The 24928-nt window shown below is 45.1% G+C and overlaps 1 protein-coding gene across 1 annotated transcript; it reads left to right on the plus strand.

Annotated features, from left to right (window-relative positions):
- The first annotated feature begins 1209 nt into the window (after positions 1–1209).
- Positions 1210–7926, plus strand: LOC121467328. Its single transcript, XM_041708717.1, has 4 exons — positions 1210–1284; positions 6498–6628; positions 6727–7415; positions 7577–7926. Exons 1-4 carry the CDS (start codon positions 1210–1212, stop codon positions 7924–7926), a joined length of 1245 nt encoding a protein of 414 aa, XP_041564651.1.
- Positions 7927–24928: the final 17002 nt, after the last annotated feature.

A 24928-nucleotide genomic window follows, 5' to 3' on the forward strand; every position in this document is an offset into this window, starting at 1 on the left:
TTTAATTGGTTGGAAGGTTACAATAGCCCATTTGAGTTTCTCGGGCGTAACTATAGACTTGACTGCTGCCCAGTCACTAGCTACTGTCCTAGGGGTTCTATGTTGATAACGCATTATGTTTCCCGTAGTGGGAGTACTTCCCAGGAAATGCGTGTCAAATAGCAATTCTAATTTCTCCCGATCCATGGAGGTAAAGGTGTTATTCCCTTTCCTCAGGGCTAAATTACTATCCGCTGCACTTTTAGCCATTGCTTTGTGCAGTCTCGCGTCCTCGTTGACGTTACTTATTGCCTAACGCTCTATCTAATTCCAAGGGATGTCTAGGGTATCCTGCCGGTTCGTTGGAAAGATTGAGCTCTAGAGTTGACCTGAATTTGTCCCAGTTTGGTTTCCTGGAGTTTCTTCTAGGGTTACATCTTTTTGTATTGAAGACTCCTTAAAAAAAAAATCCTTTCGGGGAAAAAAAATATTCTTTTAATAACCCCATGCCATTTAAAAGGGGGGGTTTAAATGATTTGGTTGCCAGAGTTATGTCTAGCACCTATTCCCGTACCCTAGTAACAAATGTCGGCCTGGCGCCGACATTACAGATCTCTAGGTTATTGTTTAAAATAAATTCTAGTAATTGCTCACCTCTGTTGATGACATCCGTGCTGCCCCAGTTGACATGATGCGCGTTGGCATCGCATCCTATGATGAGGGGGATCTTGTTCGTCCGGCAGTGGTCCACGAGCCCGGTATTCCTGGCGGTGGACAGGTCTCCTCCCCGGCAAAGTAGACGGAGGCCACTGATGCAGCTCCTGTGCCCTTGATGGCTACGGCGACGCAGTCTCTGCTCATGAAGTCTGAAAAGCTACTATAATTGATATCTTTCCTTATAACGATGCATGATCTGGGAGGTGATCCTCCTGGATCGCATATTACCTTAGTGTCTTTCGTGTACAGGCCTTTTATGCCATGGTGCCATCATGGCTCCTGTACAAGGGCTAGCCCGAGGTGCTGGGAGGTGAACATCCTCGCCAAGACAGCAGATGCTGCTTTGGCCCGATGGATGTTTACCTGGGCTAGCCGAGTGCTGCTTGTTGCAGCCATCACTCCGAGGTTTGGTGTTCCGCGATGTCTGGTGAAGAGAGAGAGCAAGTCTCTCCACCACCGTCTATCACGGTAGGGTGGGTTGACATAGGGTGTCCAACCCCTTGGTCGTCCCCAATGTCCATGCTGGTGATTGATTGTCCGTCCTGCTCCCCACTCTTCACCTTCGGCTCCACGTTCAGTGGTTCGAGGGTGAAGTGCCCAAACCGGAAGTCGAGCTTGTGGTCACGCTCCACTATCTCATCTCTTCCGGTCTGGTCCATCCCCACGACCAGGAGTGCACCAGCTCCGTCGTTCTTCCTGGAGATAACCTTCCAGGCGTCCGTCTCGACACGGTTTTGGAAAACAACCTTTATCAAGGCAGTCGATAATCAGGTAACCCACCCTGAAGTGGATTCCCCTGAACACTACCGGACCGCTCCACGCTGACGTGAGCATCTCGTCCATGACCGATTCCTGGAGCCCGGATAATTTCTCTGCGGTCAGGCTGGCCGCCGGGAAACCCTCCCGGAGTATGGCCACCCTGATGAGCGTAGCTTTCTTGGCAGCCTCCGCGTATGTCGGACGGGGTCCGATGACCGGTGGTGCCGAGCTAGAGGGTCGTCCTCCAGCGGTTGTCGGTTGCTGGTTTTGGCGGGGCTGGGAAGGTATCTTCCTGGCCTGCACCTTTGCCGTTTCTGCCGCTGCTGCTGCTGATATGCTAGGCCCCTCTTGCCTAGGGACCCGTGAGGGTCTTCTCGCCTGAGCTACTGGTGGAGTCCTAGGCGGGTGCGCTGCCGCCTGGGATCTGTCGCCGTCGAGGGATCTGTCCTCGAAGTGTCTTGCGACACCGGTTGCAGGGATATCCTGCGGGATTTTTAAGTTCTTAATCTTCTTCATGGGGTCCCACGAGTTGCGGGGAAGTATATAGTCCGCCCGGGCAGAGATCCGCCGTACCCGGGTAAGGCGTAGTTAGGACAGACGGTCGCCACTTGCCTGAACCCTCCGTTTGCGACTGGGCTATTTATTAACTCGGGCGCCCAGCCAGGCTGACTATCGGCACGGGTCGAATGACACCTTAGTCCGGCACCGAGGTGAGATGTGGGGGGATAGGATGGAGGTAGGTAATTGTGAGGGAGAGGGTGTGTAAGGCTACGGTGTTAAGACGGCCAAACAAGCGTCTTGTCGGTATACCTCCATCGGTATATCTAAGAATCAAATACATTTTATTCCCTTCAGAGGGCATTATAATTTCAGTAGGAAGTTTGCAAAAAATTAAACAATATTTTGTCTTTGCTGTTTTCAATTTTATTTTAATTCTTCGATGTACTGGATTATTATTTTAAAATTACTTATTAGATTTGATTAAAGTCGGACGCCTATATCAAAAACACCCATGCAAGTAACCAGGATTAAAAAAAAATGTATTTAAAAAAAATTGTCATAGCTCTATTTTTCTAAATAACTAATTTTTATAAATAATAAATAATTTAGAGTTACGCTTTTAATTTTATTAAAATCGAAAAACGATATCGAATATCTTCCCTAGAAACGATCGAATAGCTGAGCTGAAAGTCTTCATAGCTTGTTTTAAAACATAAACTCATATAACTCGAAGCTTACATTTTTGAAAGAATATTTAATTTTTTAATTAGCTTATGAATATATAATTGCTTTGTTTTCCTATGGTTTTTGTTTGGCTGTCATTTTTTAAAAGAGCAAAAGCGAAAGTACACTAAAATCTACTACCTGTTTAAATAAAATGCAATAGCCATAATAATTTCTTGACTTACGAATCTTTATTTTTTCGTAAAGGTTAAGACCTTCTAAATATTTTCCGTTTAAAACTGTCTGTTAGCTTTCCATTAGAATTAAAAAATGTGTAAATTAAAAAACAAAGAAATAAAACTGAGCACTATTCTCCAAAATCACTTGATATTATAAGCAATTTTTGTTTTTTTTTCTTACAAGTATACAGTGGAAGAAAATCACGTGTTACTTTGCTTAAAAAAATAATGTATTGCAATGACACGCTTCGAAAGCACGTAGTTGATATTTAAAAACGAGAGCGACACAATTAATACAATTTAAAACCAATTGTTGTGCTCGTTTTATTTCCTGTTTGGGCTAGGCCAAAAATTACCACTGGAGAAGCCCCAAACCCCCCCAAATTTTTTTTATTTTTTTTATTTTTAACCACAAATTTACCTTCTGCCAAAAAAGTAGCGGGACTGGATAAACTATACATTTTTTATGTTGGCAAAACTGTGCTGCCTAAAGATTGTACGGGATCTGTCAAGCAGTTTGTTTACAGTCGCTGGGTTCGTCAGTCTATGTGTTCATGTCGAACCAAGCTTGGTGCAACATAGCTAGCTTGGCATCACTGTTGCTCAGCCGGGTAAAACCTCTCTCCATATAGGCATAGGCTTAGACCTCACGCCATATTTTTTTGTAGAGCATTAAGAGAAATGAAGTACACGAAGCAGCAAGTGAATTCAACCCCGAAACCGAATTTTTATTAAACACTTGGAAGGACTCAGCACGGCAAGGACCCGCCCCAACATTTGGTCCTTCGAGCCGGATTCCACCAGCTTATTGTTTTCCACCAGCTAAGTAATTCCAAGGTTTATATTTATATTTTTTTCACCCACCCACACTCCGCACTCCAATTGGACTCCATTTTGTGTGAAAATATATATATATATATATATATATACCTAGTCGTCTTTTTTGCCGATACTAATTTTCGAGCACAAATTTGTAAAATATACATCATCTTCATTCGCACCTTCACACACATACAAGCTTAACATTTTCCCTTCGGCGCTCACATTTAATAAAAATCATCTAACGTTTTATTATTATTTTTTATGTGAACATGTGTTGTGCAGAAAGAAACAGGGGGCTTGTGCACATACCAAATATCACATCCACATACACACATACGTAATTTCAAAATCATCCAATTTTATTATTATTTTTCATGTGAATATTTATGTTGTACAGAACGAAACAGGGGGCTTATGCACATACCAAATATCACATCCACATGCACACGTATTATTCTAACATTACAATATTTTACACATCCGAATATTTTAACATTAAAACATAACATAACATCCGAATGTTTTGACATCACAACAATAACAACCCGGCTTACGCATCTCGCTGCGCCAACAGGCAATTATAAGAGTGGAAACCGCACTTGTCGGACGGGCGAGTTAGAGGGCGGCACCAACAAACGATCGCGGCATCCCGAAAAACAGAACCCAATTTATTTATTTGTTGTTATTTAGTAGCTTTGCACTATATCATTCATAACAACATTCATTTCTACATACGTACATATTGTATTAGTGTGAGTGAAATTACGCAGGTTTGCATACCGCATTTTAGAACAAGTCAGCCAATTAAGGTTACCGCGTTTGCAAACAACCCGAACCTCGATAAACCTTTTCCACCTTAAACCTGTGCCACCTAGATATAAACAGCGATCGGATTTCACGCGTTCCGCGACCTTTTCTGCTGTTTGTTGTTTGGTGTTATTAAATTACAACAGATTTAAGTATATCGAAGTGTTCCACCCAAAAATATATTGAACCATCAAACACCGGTCTGATTTCACGCGTTCCCATTTTTGCTGTTTTGTTTTTTGAATTTGTTTAACATAGCAACAAATTTAGGTATTTAAATCGGTTCATCCATAAACTAATTAAAACACCAAACCGCGTTCCGGCTCCACGTGTTCCGCATCCAGGTCTTCTGGTATTATATGATTCAACCTACCCAATTATACACATATTTTGTTCCAAATATATTCTCCAAGCACATATCCATTTCACATCGGCAGCACAACTTCCTAGTTGATGCCTTATTTCCACTTAGTCTTCGGCATTCACGACCATCGGCTCGTCCAATCCGTGTCCTTTTTTTTACTCCTACGCGAGGTTATTATGCCAATCGGTGAAGGTGAGGAATCAAAGGTTCAGTTAATCGTCCCAACAGCTGGCACCTCACACCGAGTCAGAGCCCACAGCGAGTCGTCACTGCCCACCCACAAGGCAGAATCCAGTAAAACTTTAAGTCCCTCTATTAAGATCAGCCGTCCATCCAGGACAACAAGCGAGAAGTCCGTATCTTCTCTAAAATCCGTAACTCTGCTAAAAACGAGATCAACTGCTAAAATGGCTCAGGTTGACGCTGACATAGCTTTGGCAAAATTCGTGACTTTAACCGACAGAGTAATACAATTCGAAGCCAGAGTCAACACCCCAGCTGACCAACTTCCGTCCGTTCACACAAATAAGGTCCGACTTGAGCAGATACGGGCTCTCTGGGACAAGGTGGAGAGAGAGTTCGAGACGTGCTCTGCGGTCCTCTTTGTATTAAAGTGTAAAGACACGATTACAGTCAAGCAATCTAAGTATGATTACTGTTACTCGGTCTTCGAACGATGCGTTGCAACATTAAGCGAAACGATTGAAAGCGCCAGCGTTTAACAGCTTAGTCAGCCTTCCACACCGGCGCCTCGTCCTAGTGGGTGCCGCGTTCCCCCAATAGACTGCGAAATTTTTAGTGGCGACTGTGTTCATTGGCCGACTTTCCGAGACCTTTTTTTCGCCATGTATGTCCAGAATCCCGGTTTTTCAGGCCTCGAAAAGCTGTTCCATCTCAATTTGAAAACGAGTGGTGAAGCAAAGTCCATCGTTGCGCTAACTCCCTTAACCAACGAAGGGTTTGAATCAGCATGGAGGAACGTGCAGAATCGTTTTGAAAACAAGCGACTGCTCGTCAACAGCCAGCTTAAGATTCTGTTCAATCTTCCCTCTGCTTCCCAAGAATGGGGGAAATCCTTAAAGCACCTGGAGAGCACAGTCCAAGGGTGTTTGACAGCCTTGGAAATCGCCAAGGTAGACACCACCAAATGGGATTGTCCGCTCGTCTTTCTGTGCTCCTCGAGGCTGCCGAAATTGACGCTGTCTTTCTGGGAGCAGTCTCTCCTTCAACCATCCGAGATTTCAGGGTGGAATGATTTCAAGGTTTTATTACAAGATCGTCATCGAACCCTTGAGGCAATTGAAGAATTCAAACCTACGGTGGCGGCTCAATCCACAGGTCCACGAGCTGAAAGCGGGCCGCGAATTATCCACAACTTTGAAAATAGGGTCACAGTAAATCCACTACCGTGTAGACTTTGTTCAAGGGAAAACCATCCTATTCGTATGTGTCCCCAGTTCCAAAATATGCCCGTCGCGGATCGGGAACTCTGTTTGAACTATTTTGCAAGAACCCACATGTTGAGAGACTGCACAAGTACTCACAACTGCTACACTTGCAAAGGACGCCATAACACTCTCCTGCATCGTGGCGGCCCTCAACAACTCCAGTCAGCACCCGTACCTGACCTCCAACCACCATTACAGTCAGCATCTATACCTGACCACCAGCAAAGTGTACAGTCCACTCAATCGAACGTCCAATCGTATCTCGCCGTGAACACGCAAGGGGTCATCCTGAGCACGGCGCTCATAGAGATCTGCCACTCGGGCATAAGGTACTCTGCACGCGCTTTAGTTGACTCAGGATCAGAAGCAACTTTTATATCGGAACGGTTATTCAACCTAATTAAGCTCCCCTATGAATCCATCCAAGCTCAAGTTGCGAGATAAACCAAACTGTTGCTGCTCAGCCTCGCAAACGCTGTCAGTTCAACATAGGCTCCCAACATAGGCCACATATACAACTCGAAGCCTCCGCAAATGTGATACCAAATTTAGCTGGAAATCTCCCATCCTATACGATACCCGAAGGTTCTTTAAGGGACCTGCCCAACCTCCAACTAGCAGATCCAAATTTCTACCAGAGTTCGCAGATTGACGTGCTCATAGGCGCTGATCTACTTCCATCGATTATTCTAGGCGGCTTCCAGTCAAATCTTTGCGGAACACTCCTTGGCCAAGAGACCATATTCGGGTGGATTCTTTGCGGCCCAATCGCGAAGAATCCCACTAACAGAATAGCTTCCTTCTCGACACAATTGTCTGTCACTGAGGCTAAACTAGACAGCATCTTCACCAAATTTTGGGAGGTGGAAGATGTTCCAGTGAAGCTGGCTGAGGAATCCAGCTCGGTATGGGAGAACAACTTCCAGCAGACCACTGAAAGGGATGAGAAAGAGAGGTATGTGGTTTCCTTGCCCTTTAAGGAGCCTAGCAATATAGACCTGGGACATTCAAGCCCTATGGCATTGACGCAATTCCTTAAAAACGAGGCACGGCTAAACAAAAACACCATCTTAAAAGAGCAGTACGACTCAGTCATCCAGGAGCATTTAGATTTAGGTCATATGCATCTGGTCTCTCCAAACGACGGCTCCAACAACTTTTATTTGCCACACCACGCGGTTTTCAAACCAGACAGCATACGACAAAGGTTCGCGTCGTATTTAACGCCTCCAATCCATCGTCAAACGGGTACAGTCTTAATGATATCCTTCATACAGGTCCGGTACTGCAATCTGATTTGACCACCCAGATCCTCAAATGGCGCTTCTTTAAGTACGTCTTCAACGCAGATATCACCAAGAGTACATCTTGGCAAATTCTTGTTCATCCCGATCATACGCGCTTCCAAAGAATCCTGTTCCGCGATAAAGAAGGGAAGCTCTCCGACTATGAGCTGAACACGGTGACCTTTGGCGTTTATTGTGCGCCCTTTCCGGCCATTCGCGTGCGTCAACAGCTAGCTCAGGATGTACTTGACCAATATCCTTTAGCAAGTGACATAATTTCCAGATTCATGTATGTCGACGACGTTCTAGCTGCAACCACACGCAGCAGTCCGCTGTTCTAGCCATCAAAGAACTCCGGTTGGCCCTCGAGAGTGCAGGGTTTCCACTGCGAAAGTGGACCTCAAACGAGAAGGGACTCTTGCAAGGTATCCCAAAAGACCACTTGATCAGTTCTGACTTAATTTCTTTTTCCTACCAAGGGAAATTTCTCTTCAAACAGACTACACCAAACGAGAGGTTTTATCCAGATAGCTAAACTATTTGATCCAGCAGGATGGTTATCGCCTTTCATCATCCGGGCCAAGATTTTCATACAAGAAATTTGGCTGCGGGGATTAAGTTGGGACCAGCCTCTCCCGACTGATCTCGTCACAAGGTGGAATGATTTTCTTAAAGGGTATCCAGCCCTGAAAGAGATTCGCATTCCAAGATGGGTGCGATTGCATCCAGCAGCGAAACTGCCATTTTTGTCCGTGACGAAACGACTGACGGCTGCTTCATAGCCCTGCTTTCATCCAAGACCCGAGTTGCTCCAGTAAAGTCCAGTAAAGTCCGCGCTTGGAACTCTGTGGCGCAGTGCTTCTCTCTGAACTAGCTGCAGCAGTTCTCTCCGAGATGCCTCCTACTCACTACGCCTCATTTTATTGGACGGACTCTACGATAGTGCTTGAATGGTTTACCTAGTCGTCTTTTTCAAATCATCTAACGTTTGTTATTATTTTTATGTGAACATGTGTTGTGAAGAAAAAAACAGTGGGCTGGTGCACATACCAAATATCACAACCACATACACACATACGTAATTCCAAAATCATCCAATTTTATTATTATTTTTCATGTAAATATTTGTGTTGTGCAGAAAGAAACGGGGGGCTTATGCACATACCAAATATCACATCCACATACACACGTATTATTCTAACATTACAATATTTTACACATTCGAATATTTTAACATTAAAACATAACATAACATCCGAATGTTTTGACATCAAAACAATAACAACCCGGCTTACGCATCTCGCTGCGCCAACAGCCAATTATAAAAGTGGAAACCGCACTTGACGGACGGGCGAGTTAGAGGGCGGCACCAACAAACGATCGCGGCATCCCGAAAAACAGAACCCTATAATTATAAAGGGTTATTTGTTGTTATTTTCTTTTTTATTAAATTTATATTTTATAGGGGGGGGAAATTACGGGGGTTAAAAATTGGAATTTTTTTTTTTTTTAATAAAAAAAATTAAAAAAAAAAAAAAGTAAAGCGATGGGGGGTGGGGGGGGAAACAAAAAAAAAATTTGGGTTGGGGGGAAAAAAACAAAAAAAACAAAAACCCTTTTAAAAAGTTGATTTTTTTTAGCTGAGGAATCTTGTAAAGGAAATCATTCACTTTTGTCGAGTGTGCACCATCCACAAATGGAAGCTGCAGACTCAGCTGATCGCAGATTTTACCTCAACCCGCCCGAAGCACCTCATATGGGGGGCTATGGGAGGCAGGTGTCAAAAGCTTCAAGACACACTTCTACAAGCAGACGGCTGTCGGGAAATACACATTCGAGGAACTAACTACCCTCCTATCAAAAATTGAGGCCTTTTTAAACTCGAGGCCTATTTCTCCAATGTCCGAAGACCCCACTGACCTTGTAGCTCTCAGCCCCGGGCACTTCTTAGTGGGTGGGCCGCTCCTCTCCGTGACCGAGCCCGAGATTAAAGAAACCCCCATTTCCATTATTAACCGGTGGCAGCGGCTAAAGGACCTACATCAGCAGTTTTGCTTTCGATGGAAGGAAGAGTAGTTGAAGGAGCTCCACAAAAGAACTAAATGGCAATCCCCAATGCGAGACGTTAAGACGGGGGATATGGTGGTGATTAAGGAAGAAAACTTACCACCAAACGAGTGGCGTCTTGGGCGGATCCAACGTGTGCATCCAGGCGCAGACGGCTTGACCCGAGTGGCAGATGTCAACACCACACACCAATCGCGAAGATGATCCGTCTCCCGATGGAGGGCACTGATTCCAAGTGACTCTTCCTTTTGTTCACTCCTCCCAGATTTATCCACTGTCAGACGTTCTTACTAGTCCTAAGTTCATGTCGTTCTCAGGTGCCTGTCTTTATGCATGACACAGTCATCTGCATCATCCATAACACATTACCTCTGTTTTTATCTATTCCCACACACAGAGTGTTTACGATGGCGCCAACCAGAAACCAACACGCTTACAGGTGCCGCGTTTGCAGAGGAGTTCACGCCTTGGGAAAATGCCAACGGTTTCTCCGTCTTCGGCCCTTAAGCGACTCCGCGCCAACTGCCTTGCTCACGAGCATTCGGGCCAAACCTGCCGTAGTAAGGCCAAGTGCCGCGTCTGGTGGAAGGCATCACTCCCTCTTGCACATCCAAGAGCCCCAGTCGCCGCGCGCAGCACGACAACAGCAGCAGCAGAGGATGTCGCCGACAGCGCCCAGTGACCCTGTTACAGGACCATCGTGCGCTTCTATCCTGCAGCGCACGAGTGTGAGCATCCTTCCAACGGCGTCGGTTTTGGTCGGTTCCAATGTAAAATGGTTTGACTCTCGAGCTTTGGTGGATCCATGCTGCCCCGTGAGTCGCATCCACGTATCTTTGGCAAAAGCTCTCAACCTTTCTGTCACCCGCGTGGGCTATGAACGGGTTTGCACCACCGAAATCCGTTCGAAGTCGTCAAGCATGGGCCGACAACTGCTAATGCTGGTTGATGACCAGATGCAGACCCGAACGCCGGCAAAGCCCCTTGATCCAAAGGTCCGAGATGGCTTCAGAAACATCACGTTGGCGGACAACAGGTGGTTCCATCCCTCATTGGTGTCGGTTGTTTTGGAAGCTGACATCTACGCGGAATTGGTGCTGCCGAGCATCCGCCCGAGTCAGAATGGATTGCCCATGGCACAGGACTCTACCTTAGGGTGGCTCCTCTCGGGCACTTGCTCCCTCTTCTGACGGTCCACTCTTCCCATTTCATGTCGAACCAAGCTTGGTGCAACATAGCTCGCTTGGCATCACTGTTGCTCAACCGGGTAAAACCTCTCTCCATATAGGCATAGGCTTAGACCTCACGCCATATTTTTTTGTAGAGCATTAAGAGAAATAAAGTGCACGAAGCAGCAAGTGAATTCAACCCCGAAACCGAATTTTTATAAAACACTCAGCACGAAAAGGACCCGCCCCAACACTATGTTTTAGTTGCTTGCCGAATTTCCATCCACCTCTCTTACTGACACTAACATCGATGCAGAGAAGGAATTTTTTTCTGAAAATCATCATGCCAGCTTAAGAAAGATTGCACAAGTCATGAACATCTATCACGAGTCAGTTCGTACTGGCCGTTTGGGTATGAACTAAACGGGTATGAATTTCCTGCGATGAGAATACCGAAAGCAGGTGTCTGCCGACATGCTGGATAGCACTAATTCCGATCCCACGTTCATGTAACATATCATTACAGCTGATGAAACGTGGATGTATGATGCTTACATGTCAACAATCGTCCGACCGGCGACCGAATAATGCTCCAAAACTGAAAAAACCAAAACACAAGAACATTAACTGACGTAACCAGCGACTGTAAACAAACTTCTTGACAGATTTCGCACAAACTTCACTTAGTTATGTAGATCAGTGTTGCCAAAATAATAAAAAAAAATTTCAAAATCGATTCAGCATAAGCTTTTTAATTAATGGCGACCGAAAGATGCTCCAAGCCCGAACAATTCGGCAAGCACCTCGAACATAGACTGATGTAATCAGCGACCGTAAACAAACTCCTTGACCGATCGCGCACAGTGTTACCAACATAACAAAAAATAAATCCAAAATCGGTTCAGCAGAGGCTTTTTAATTTATTAAGTCCCGGTACTTTTTGACAGAAGGTATTTATGGCACGCGGCTGATGAACAAGGGAGGGGACAATAAGTTAAAAGGCAGTTTTTTGGGCCACTAAGTCAGGAATTTTTCCAAATAAATGATTTCTCTTAATTTTTAAATATCATTTAACCAATGGCCTTATTTTCCTTAATTTCTAAGCTGTTGGCATTGTCAACATTTAACCAAGCCCCTCGAGTCTTATAAAATTAAAATGGGTAGACTTTGTGTCGATTTTAGACAGATCAACGCCAAATCATTCAAAGTCGCTTACCCGATGCCACGGATAAACAACGTCTTGTACCAATCGAGGGAGGCAAGACACATAAGCAGTCTAGACTTGAATGGTGGCTACTTGCTGATTCCCTTAAAAGAAAGTAGCAGGCTATTCACGGTGACAGCTAAAGGACTAGTCCAATTGAAAGTGATGCCGTTCGGCTTACGTTCCGCGTCGGCAACCTTTAAGAGAGCACTAGCTCAGGTTACCGGGCCAGAGATGTCACCTCACGCATTCGCATACCAAGACGATATCAACGTGATCGGACGTACACTGGAACACAGACGGCACTTGAGAGCAGTTTTTCGACACCTAAAGCAAGCAAACCTAAAGATAAATCCCGAGAAATGTCAATTCTTCAGAAGCAAACCGCTTTTCCTGGGTCACCGCGATACAAATCAAGGGATCGGCACCGATCCTGAAAAGGTAGAACTGCGTCAATACTTAGGCGTAGCGTCTTGGTAAAGATGGTTCGTGCCAGATTTTGCCCGTATTGTGAAACCACTCAACGATTTACTGCGCGAGTGGCCAGCAGGCCTTTGAAAAAGAAAGGCAAGACCAGTGGCCGACCGGATTTCGAGAATCCATTCGTGTTGCAGACAGGCGCCAGCGATTACAGTATAGTGGCAATCCTAGCCTTGTGGCTTAGCAACAATAAATAAGAAGATCAGCTATAGCTGGTGTAGAAGTTTATTTCAAGCTTCTGCTTGCTTTACGTGCCAAGTACGACTAAAACAAGGTTACAAAAATAAGTATACTTAAACTATGCTAAGAGAGAGAGAGAGAGAGATAAAAAATGAGCATAAGCTACCAAGTGTAGTCGGCCAGCCGACTTAGCATACGTGATAATGCTGCTCTCGGATTGGGAGCGAGCGACAGTATATCACAGCAATACACCTGCTAGCTCAGCGCGAGGGTAACTTGTTTACTATTCCCCTCTTAAGTTTGACCGTCCCGGGCAATGCCAACCATTACCGGCCATCTGGATCTCCGTTGCAGTTCGTTACCTCCTTATTCATGGGTAAAGGAGGTTTGAGCCTTTGAAGACCAGGAGCCACTGCAATAGCCACAACTGATTTTTAAATGACTTGTCAACTTTCGTCAGTATTTATATTCGACGCCTTGGAGGACCTCTTATTTCATTCGTGGGCATCCTTGCTCCGTAGACGTAATGCCGAGTCATGTGCAATGATATTGTTAATGGAGAGACGACAGATCCTCAAATTTATGCAGACACTTCACGAAGACATAAATATCTCGGTGCTAATAGCTATTGCCGATCGCTTAAAGATATTGAAAGGCAGATCGCTCGCACATCTTCTCGGTCCTTCATTGGTTTTGTGTCTTGCCAGCTTTTCTTGTATCAGATTCGCTCTCTCTTCACCATTGTAATCGATGTGATATTATTTGGATACATGTAGGATTCGGTCAAACTCCGGCATACAGTCGACGAGTTGAAAAATAAAATTGGCAATAAATGGAAGATATTTTGATGACATAAAGTCCATTGAAAAGGCGACGACCGACATACTCAGGGCCATCCCGGTTGACGAGCTAAAACACTCATTCGAATCACTTTTAAATCGTGCAAATCGTTGTATTGAGTCGGAGGGAGACTATTTTGAATAAATGCAAAGTTTCATTCCAAACTATTTTGTAGTTTTTTTTTCATTTTGAAAAGTTCGAAAACTTTTGACACACACCTTGTAGGTGAATTGCCTGGGCGGAGGAGCACCATTTGTCGAGGGCAGCTGAGCGCTTCGCGGCAAAGCTAGCACTCAGATACGAAGGACTTTATACGGCTATGGACTTCGTTTTTCCGGATAATTGCAAAATTAGTCACCAAGGAACAACGAAGGAACTCACCGTTCCACGACCAGATCACTTTTTTCCCGAGGAAAGTGGTGAGACAGTACAGCTCGAGAGTTTTACCTTAGCGGGGAAAATAACGAAATTGACGCGCACACACACAAACGGCCACAATCTACACTGCAAGCGACCACAAGGCCATCATTTGCGACATAGCATGCGGTCGGCCAGCTACTACGGTCCCAACAAACAGACGCTTTAACCCAAAGACGTTCCAGGAGGACGCGTTTCTCAGAGGATGGAGAGATCCCGAAACTGGTGAACACGCGGAGAGCAGCTCGGCGAGGCTTATGGGAGCCATGGTGACGGCATGCAAAGCCAGCATGAGGGAAACAAGGAGCCACCATCGGAACCTAGAACCAGTCTTCTGGTGGACTGGGGAAATCGCGGAAGCGCGCAGCGACTGCCTGAGGGCCAGAAGGCGGCAGCAGAGGGCGAGAGGTCGCCCAAATATCGAGCTTAGGAGGCTGGAGTACGCCGAGAGCCGCAGGACTCTAAAAAGGCTCATTAAGCAATCCAAGAAGAAGTGTTTCCTGGAACTTTGCGACTCAGCTGAGCAGGACCCATGGGGTGCAGCCTACAAAGTTGTAGTCAAAAAGATGGGCCAGGTAAAGCCCCTCGGCGCCGGAGAAGCTTCCCACATGAAGACGATCGTAGAGCACCTATTTCCAACAGTAACCTCAGTTCCTCAGCGCGCGTACGCAGAACCTGCAGAGACATCACCGATCAGAATCCATCCGGATGAAATCAAGAAAGTTGCCAGGGATATGCCCGCAGGGAAAGCACCGGGTCCGGACGGAATCCCAGATACTGCTGTGAAGCTAGCCATGACCGAGCACCCAGAAGCTTTCGCAAACGTCTTCAACCAGTGTCTGGCGGAAAACCTCTTCCCGGAGCGGTGGAAGATTCAAAAGCTGGTTCTGCTACCTAAGCCGAACAAAGCACCGGAGGACCCGTCTTCATACAGGCCAATATGCCTGATTGACCACGCAGGCAAGACACTGGAACGATGCATCAGTCACAGACTGCAGGCGGCAATCTCAGCATCCGGGGATCTGTCACCCATGCAGTTCGGCTTCAGAAAGGCGAAATCAACCATTGACGCGATATCTGCACTTAAGTGCACTGCGGCGAAGGCGATAGAAGGAAGGAGATGGCGGGGAGGCAGCAAGGAGTACTGCCTAGTTGTGACCCTGGACATCAAAAACGCCTTCAATTCGGCACGCTGGGACATTACCCTGGAAGCACTCCACCAACTTGGCGTACCGGAGAGCTTGGTAGGCATTGTACAGTCCTACTTTAGCGATCGCACCCTACTCTATGACACAAATAGAGGGGTGATGGAACACAAGATCACCTGTGGAGTTCCCCAAGGGTCTGTACTGGGACCGCTGCTCTGGAACGCCATGTATGACGGCGTCTTAAGACTGGCGTTACCAGGAAGATCGAAGGTGATAGGCTTTGCGGACGATATAGCCATCGTCATTGTGGCCAAAACACTCCAAGACGCAGAGCGTCTTGGAAACGATGCAGTGGCAATCATCGAGGAGTGGCTCTTAGCGGTAGGGCTCAATATAGCGCACCACAAAACGGAGGCAGTGCTCATATCCAGCCGTAAGGAAGTAGAGACAGCGAAAATTCAAGTCGGTGGCTGCACGATAGGATCAACCAGAGCTATACGGTACCTGGGAGTCATGATTGACACAAGACTGTCCTTCAGAGAACACCTCGCGGAAGCAAACAAAAAGGCCGCAAACATCGCTAGGGCACTATCAAGAATAATGCTGAACACGAGGGGGCCAAAACAAGGGCGTAGACAACTTCTCCAATCGGTTACCCGGTCGACAATGTTGTATGCCGCCCCAATATGGGCCGAAGCTCTCGAAACGCAGTCGTACAGGAAAGACCTCGAATCTACCTATAGACTCTGTGCCCTGAGAGTCTGCTCCGGATTCCGCACAGTATCCGATGACGCAGCTCTAGTTATCTCGGGAATGATCCCCATCGACTTGTTGGCAGTCGAGGCTAAGGAGATCCACGAGGATATCGCCAATCTGGGAAGGCAGTGCACTCCTTCACAGAGGCGGGAAATTAAGGCGAAGGCAAGAGGAAAAAGCCTAGATGCGTGGCAAACTCGTTGGCAGCAATCAACCAAGGGACGCTGGACCCATAGAGTAATACCAGATATCAAAAAGTGGATGCAAAGACCGAAAGGAGAGGTAAACTTCTGGCTGACCCAGATACTCAGCGGGCATGGTTGCTTTAGGAGCTACCTTACCAGGTTTGGCCACGACGATGACCCTAGCTGCCCGCAATGCGGTGTTGAGGAAACGGCGGAGCACATCATCTTCACCTGTCCACGGTTTGACCGCGACAGGGATGTATTCATGGGCGAGACCAGGGACCCGACAGCGCTGGGAGACCGTATGATCTCGGATGAGGTGTTCTGGGGCCAAATGAGTAACTTCGCTGCGGTAGCGATGAAAGCTCTACGGACCCTAGAGAGGCAGCGCGACCGAGTGCGACGAGGGACATCAAGCTGAACAACGCCACAGAGCAAATCCTGATCCTGCGAAGCAAAGCCACGAGGTAGTACCGCAGGGTTATAAGGAATAAACCAACTCACAGCTATATCTATTTACCCTACTTTATCTTTATTACTTCTTCCCTAATCTTTGTAAATACCATATTCTGACAATAAAACCAACTGATAAAAAAAAACAATAAAACAACACACACACACGAGTTTGACACGCAGAGGACCGGTTTTTCCGCGCTCTCCAATCAGATTCGAATTTCCACCGTCGTAAAGGTCAAAAATAGCTAAAAAGTGTGATTTGTTTAGTGCGGACACCTCAGTTTGCAGGTACGTACCACAGACGAGACAGGAAGGTTCTATCCAGCCAACTAACCACACTGCTACGCTTGCAACCGACGGCCAAGCTTGGTGAACAGTAGGGGGAGCCTCTCTCTTCCGCACCCACACAGCAACGCTCCACTCCAGAGCGCCACACTTTTTGACGTTTTCTCTTAGTTTCCACAAGCCGCACACGCGCGTTTTTTCCGGCACAACCAAACAACAGCGATCAGCTGATTGCAGTGCTGGACAGCGCCGAGCTTAACAGTGAGCTTAACATTAAGCTTTCCCGATTGAGCTTTACAGCGGCTGCTAGGGAGCTATCCGATATCGGTTACCCGGGATATTTAAAAAATAAAACTAAACCCAACTTTACCACCTTCGCCACTGCCTCCAGGGGTGGATGAGCAAAAAGCCAAATTTCCGGCCAATTCCCAACCCCACCGCGATAGCGGCGCCAGCTCAAACGGGGCCCTGGTGACCGAGTCGGAGCGGTATAGCTCCCATCAGGCATAAGCCGGGGGAAATCCCGGTTCACCGAGGGACCTCCGACTGGTGCAGGCGATGGATAAGGGGAAAGGGTCCGGACATGACGAGGCCCAGGCCATTGCAGTTTCCAGGGCTGAGGAAGAGCTACTAAGCAAGTTCCAGATGATGAAACAGAAGGTGCCGCGTTATCCTACGGGGATAGAGCAGACTTCCGAGGCTCACCCATTGTCAGCGCTCCCTAAAGTAGCTGGAACAATCTTCAACTTCAGCAGTAATGTGGACGATCAAACCACGCCGAAGAGAAGTCGGGAACCAACCAGCCCTGAAGAGGCGATCAATGGAGCCCAGATGAAGCAGCGGGTCCAAAAACGCGCCACAGCTCTCACCGATGAGCTGGGTAAGATGCTCGACGAAATGATCGCGAAATTTACTGACACGAAGAGTAACAACAAGAAGGTTGTCAGTCATGTCACCCAGGCCAGATCGACTCACTGCAGGCTATGAAAAAGCTGCAAAGCGAGATAAGTACGACGCTGGACGAAACTCACGCCGGGAAAGCCACGCCAGCACACAACGCCATCGATTGTTGGCCCAGGACGAGAAGCCGCTAGCACAGAGAGGGTGCATACTGGCGCAGGGAACCAGACGAGAAACCCTTGCTGACAGCAGGTTAAGCGCAAAACCAAGAAGCCCCGCGTGACTGCTGAGAATATCAGGGAAAGCGAAGATCACGCGAGACCCACCGTGAATCGGAAGAGCCCTGACGCTATCCTGATCAAATGCAGCGAAGGATCGTATGCAGACATGCTCAAGTTGGTTAAAACCGAGCCTACCCTACAGGAGCTTAAGGATGGGGTGCAAGGCATGCGCAGGACAGTCAATGGGAGCCTGCTACTCAAGATGCAGAAGCCCTCAGACCCAGCCACGCAGCAACTGCATACAGCAACTGCACACAGACAGAAAATGGAGCCCAGGCGATGCTACAAATGTATGGGAATAGGCCACATGTCTGATAGATGCCCAGCGTCGGAGGCAACAGACAAAAACACGCAGGAATCCTGCTTCAGATGTGGCAAGGATGGGCACAAGTACATAACTTGTACTCAGGGCAAACCGAAATGTATCATTTGCACGAGACGAGGAATGACTGGAGGAGAGGCCGAACACTCGACCCTCAGCAGGTTGTGTCCTGAGTACCGGAAAGCTCTGACCTGTATACAGCATGGTTAAGGTTCAGATTAACCTAAACCACTGCAGAGCGGCACAGCACCTACTAACCCTGACGGCAATCGAACAACAGGCTGATGTGGCAATACTCAGCGAGCCCTATAAGGCCAAACACGAAGACGTATGGCAACATAGCGCGGACGGTAGAGCAGCGATTTGGAGCTGCGGGCAGCCTTCTGGACACCTATCGCAAAGGGCATCCAGGGCGGGATATACCAGAGCTGACGACGCACGCGGCAGGTCAGCAATCCTCATCGCAGGTGATTTCAACGCATGGTCCACAACATGGGACAGCGCTAGTACGACACAGCGGGGAACCATCCACCTTGAGGCGTTGGCTTCGTTAAATGTTTGCCTACTCAACGAAGGGAACAGGCCAACCTTTAGCAAGTCAGGCCGGGAATCGATTATCGATTTGACCTTCGCCAGCCCAGAACTGGCACGTAACTGCGCATGGAGGGTGTCAGACATCTACACTCACAGCGATCACGCGCTGATCATCACCCAGACAAGACCCAGATTGGCCTCCCCTAGCAGTCGCCTAATGTCCTACAAAGCCCATACCCTTAACACAGAGGTCCTCCTAGCACACATGGAAGGCGTCTGCGTTACAGGAGACGCCGATAGAGTTAAGGCGGCGTTTGATGCCTCCATGGAAAAAGCCACGAAAGGTGGTAATGGGCGTAGAGCAGTTCCGTGGTGGAACGAGGAGGTAGACGGTGCGAGGAGAGACTGCCTAGCGGCCCGACGCAGGTGTCAGAGAAGCAGAGGACGCGGAAACCAAGAGCTGAGCGAAGCAACCTATAGGGCCAAGAGAATGGTGCTGAAAAACGCGATCAGAGCCAGCAAGTCTAGATGCTTCCAGGAGCTGTGCGAGGCTGCGGATGCAGAACCATTCGGGTCAGCATACAGGATGGTCATGGGTAAGCTCAACAGGCAGCCGACCCCTACTGACCACTTGCAGCTTGGCAACATAGTGGCTACTTAGTTCCCCACACAGCCACCCCTTACCTGGCAAGCTGCCGGATAAGTCGATACCGTACTCACTAGCGAAGCCGAAGTACTGGCAGCACTAAGAAAACCAAGGCTGTAAAAGCCCCTGGTCCCGATGGCATTCCCAATGCTGCGCTGCACACAATAGTGGCAGCTTACCCGGGTATATTCACGGAAATGTATAACAAGTGTAACTTCCCCACAGGATGGAAGCGGCAGAGATTAGTGCTCATCCGAAAACCGGGCAAGCTGAACGATGACCACCAGCTTGGATTCCGGAAGAAAACCATTGACGCGATCCGAGCAGTCACCCAACTGGCTGCTAAGGCTAATTGAAGGAGAAAGGTGGATAGGCGGCTCAAAAGAGTACTGCCTCGTCTGCACTCTGGATGTCAAGAATGCATTTAACTCTACCAACTGGAACCTTGTCCTGCGAGCGCTTCGTCTCATGGGAATTTCTGACTACCTCACCGACCTCGTAGCGGACTACTTCAAGGACAGAGTGCTCACATATGGTATGAGTACCAGGTGACAGGAGGAGTACCTCAAGGCTCAGTCCTGGGCCCGATTCTGTGGAACGCCATGTACGACAGGATCCTATGGCAGGCACTACCCGAAGGATGCACCGTAGTGAGATTTGCGGACGACATAGCGCTGGTAACAGTAGCGAAAACCCTCGAAGAGGCCACGGTAAGGTGCAGCCTCTCCATAGACACCCTTATGAGCTGGCTCACAGACAACGGGCTATCGCTTGCCGAGCACAAGACGGAGGCAGTGCTCGTAAGCAGTAGGAAGATTGTTGAGAAGGCAACAACTCGTGTCGGTTCAACTTTAATAGCATCAAGCGACTCAATCAAGTACCTTGGGGTATTGATCGATCACAGGTTATCGTTCAAGACCCACCTAGCGTATGCAGCAGCCAAAGCGTCCAGATCGACTGCATCCATCTCAAGGATGATGGCCAACACCCGAGGACCAAAGCAGCACAGCAGAAGGATCATAGCCACAGTGGTGACCTCGACCATCCTGTACGCCGCGCCCATATGGGCCGAGGCTATGAAGACCGCAACATATAGTCGAAACCATCTGGAGATGCACAGAACTTAAAAGCTACAAGTTGACAAGGACAAAAGCTGGCAAACACGAGAAGGAGAGACGTGGACGGAAGAATGAACACGAGTATGAGGAACACAAGACTATCAAGGCCGAGAGAAGGAACGAATCTCTTTTTTTCCCGAAGTATGGGGAGATTGTGAGGAGTTTAATAACTTTCCACGAATAAAAGCAAGTAGTCAAACAATCCCGTAAGCAGTACCGGTTGCAGTGAGAGTGTGGTGCCGTGCGTAAGGAGTCTTAAAACTCCCCACAAATCACAAGGAGCCGAGAATGCTTGAGGAGTCAAGGGCAACAAGGTAAAACGGTGAACAACGGACCTTGGACCGGGCAAAACAGGGACACCGTGAACTAACGGTACCGCGCTGGACATTAGACCCTTACACGGCGGCGCAAGCCCAGCACAGTCAGTTAATCAAGTGCCGAGTGCCAGGATAAAGATCACAAAGTCGAGACGTCGAACGACTATAAGTCTACAAGGCTGAGACTACGACGCTGAGAAAGAACGGGTGCTAGTTCGTGGTTAAATCGAGCTCAGGGAGTCCTTGCGAGGAGTCTGCGATAAAAGTGGCTGGTTCTATCTGCTAGGCGAAACACCTTGCCGGGCCCGACAGTTAGGTTTGCATAACATCCAGAGTCCCGGTGGACCCGTCACGAGTCAGATACCAGCAAGCAGTCGACGACGAGGAGCGACGCCGCAGACGACGGGGAGCAGCAGTAGCAGTAGCGGAAGAGCCGCGAGGCTATATTTAAGGAGACGAATAAAATCTTTACGATCCCAACACAACCTTTGCGTTATCTTTGGTCAAAGGCAATGACCCAAAATAAATAAAGTGGAACGATTCCACAACTTCTCTGAGCTAGCCGCACGTTTACGTTTATAATTTTGGAAGTAGTAAATTTTATGTTTCTTATTTCTAAAGTACATTGACTTAATTGTATTATATTGTTTCCCTGTATCGTTTTGTTGAATATTTCACAATCTTGTTTAATTAGTGTTTTGCTTAAATTATAAGTTATAATGATGTTCGGTTCAATATATTTTATAGATTCATTTTCTGATATAAACGTGTGTTGACAATTCGCTAGTTGATTAGTAAGAATTTGAGAGATACATTGATCAGTGATTATAAATTTTTGGTCTAAACTTGATGTATTTTCTAAATAAAAAACAGTGTTTTTATCAGTTACAAAATATTCAAAGTTATCATTTATGTCAATTTGTCGGCCTATATTATATGGGTATTTTATAATTCTCGTTTTTGTCTTTGTGTAGACATAATTCCCTTGATTTCATGTTTTAGCTGTTTTAGTGCTAAGGCAATATCTGGTAAGTAATTAAACTTGTTTTCGTATTTCATAAAGTCCTGATATGTTTATAATATTTTTTTTGATTAATCTGTATCATATGATGTTCGTAACTTAAAGGTATTTTTACAATCCCTGTGTTCAGAAGTAAATAACCGTTATTTGAAGTGATAGGTGTAATACTAATTTGTTGAGCTGTTGTCGATGTTTCATTCGCCCACGTCATTATCAAGATCAGAGTCAGTATTGTCAGATTCCCTGGAATGATTAGAGAGATTTTGGGCTTTAGCTTTTTTAAATTACTTATTACTTATTATGCTTATTATTATTATTATTACTTATGTGCTTTATTACTTTATGACCCCTATTAGTTTCTTGCCAATGCTTTTCGTCTTTCTGTTCTAGTGATCCTGTCTTTTTGAATGGGTTTACTAATTTCGCTTTAAGATTCATATCTTTTTCAACTTTGGTATATCTAAGATCCACTTCATGTTCCTCACGATTTTTATTATTTTTATCTATTTTATGTTCTTTTTGTTTTTGTATATTTTTACTTGGTTCCATACCATAAAGAAAGATTTGAGCAGGGGTTTTACCAGTGGCATCTTGGGTTATTTCGTGATTGTAGACATACGTTGCTTTTTCTATATTCATTAATTTGTCTTCAGCATCTGAGAGTGTATTTATGATTCTAAGTTTTTCGTTAATTGTTTTATGAACCCTTTCTATGTCAGCTATACCGTTTTTACTACTAGTGATTTCAATATTGATATTTTCTTTCTGTAGCCAGTTTTGTAAAGATTTGGATACTAGGCCGGGATCTTGATCCATTTTAATAGTTTTCGGTTTACCTATCATACTAAAAATTTTGAGTAATGCTCTTCTGCTTTCAATCCAGTCTGTGGTTTTTGTTTCTATGATAGAAATGAATTTTGAATGAATGTCAATACATTTCAAAAATTTACGTTGGTTAATAAAATAATAGTAAATAACATATTTATCACGAATATTTTGAGTTTCAGGAGTCTTTTCAAAAGGGAGTGTAACTTTTCTGTGCTCTGCTTTGCATAAATTACAGTCTTCGCATTTAATTATAATGTTTTGAATAAGTTTTTGTGCGTCTGGGAAATAATATTTAGTTTTAAAATCGTCATACGTCTTTTTAATGCCTTGGTGTATCGTCTTTTCGAGTATTTCTAATATTTTTTCGTGGAAGTCTGCATATGTTGACAATTTGGGAAGTATTACTGAAGTTTTCATTAATTTTGTACCAGTGTTTGGTTTAATTAAATCCATATAGACTTGTTGAAAGATAGCAAAGTCTTCGTCATTATTAATGAACATAACAAAATTGTGACCAAATATGAATGAAATTATATCTTTTGCTAAACGATCAGTCATGTCACTGTAAATTATTTTGTTAATAGTTTTGTTAAAGTAGTGAGTAAGTTCGTTAGTGTCTTTATTTCCTTTTTCAAATATTAGTTGGTGATTAAAAACGTTAATAGGTCGTTCAGTGATCTGTATGCAATTGCCATTATCTTCTTGTGCACTATGCACTGTTGCTGCAGTAGTTTCTAATTCATCATCATTTTGAAAAACTTCTTCAAATTTTTTATCTTTAGTTTCCTTTTTTGTAATTTTTGATAAAGCATCTGCTACGTGATTCTCTTTTCCTTTAATGAATTATATTTCATAATCAAACTCTCTAAGTTTAATTTTCAAACGTTGTAACTTCATATTAGGTTCTTTTATATTATGTAACCAAACAAGCGGTTTATGGTCTGAGCATATTTTAAAACTTCTTCCAAAAAGATAAGGGCGAAAATATTTGGTTGCCAAACTATAGCTAGTAATTCTTTTTCAATAGCTGCGTAATTTAACTCATGTTCATTTAAAGTTCTACTGGCGAAACAAATAGGCTTACCTTCTTGTGATAAAACAGCACCTAATGCATAATTTCTTGCATTTGTAGTTAAATCAAACCTTTTTTTGGAAATCTGGATATGTGAGAATTGGGTCGTTACTTATTAGAGTATTTAATTTTTCAAATGCTTCGTTATAAGTGGGATCTTTAACATTTATTTTGACTCCTTTCTTTAAACAAAGAGTCATTGGTTTTGCGATTTTTGCGAAGTATTTTATGAATTTGCGATAAAATCCGCAAAGGCATAAAAAAAAATTTAATTTGTTTCGGAGAGTTTGGAATTTTAAAATCTTGAATAACTTGAATCTTATTTGGATTTGCTTTGATTCCTTCAGTTGTAATTATGTGTCCTAACAATTCAGTTTCTCGTTTCATAAACTCACATTTATCTAATGGAAGTTTAAGATTTGATCTGCGAAGACGTTCGAATACTTTTCTAAGAGATTGGATATGCTCTTGCAAAGAGGTTGAAAATATGACAATATCGTCCAAATACACAAGGCAATGGGGACCTATTATGTCGTATAAAATATTATTCATGCAACGCTGAAATGTCGCGGGGGCATTTTTTAGACCAAATGGCATCCTGGTATACTTATAGTGACCTTTCTTGGTGGAAAATGCAGTTTTTTGTATAGATCCTGGGTCCATTTCAATTTGAGGGAATCCTTTAGCTAGGTCTAATATTGACATTTACCTAATTTATCTAATATTTCATCCATGTTTGGAATAGGAAATTTGTCATTTATGGTTATTTCATTGAGTCCTCTGTAATCAATGGCCATACGAAATTTGGGAATGCCCGATGCATCCTTTTTCTTTGGTACCATTACAATAGGACTACAATAAGGAGATTTTGATTTTCTGATAATACCTTAATTTATCATTTCCTCAATTTGTTTTTCTACTTCTGTGTCATAAATGTAGGGATAACTATATGGTCTCCTATAAAACGGTTCTTCATGTTTTGTTTTTATTATGTGTTTGATTTCGTTCGTGAAAGTCAAATTGTCACCTTCGCGATACAGAATATCAAAATACTTGGACATTAAATAATGAAGTTCAGTTTTTTCTTCATTATTTAAGTGATCGTCTCTTAAATAAT

This window comes from Drosophila elegans, unplaced genomic scaffold (genome assembly GCF_018152505.1).
Source record: "Drosophila elegans isolate 14027-0461.03 unplaced genomic scaffold, ASM1815250v1 contig_377, whole genome shotgun sequence".
Taxonomy (NCBI): domain Eukaryota; kingdom Metazoa; phylum Arthropoda; class Insecta; order Diptera; family Drosophilidae; genus Drosophila; species Drosophila elegans.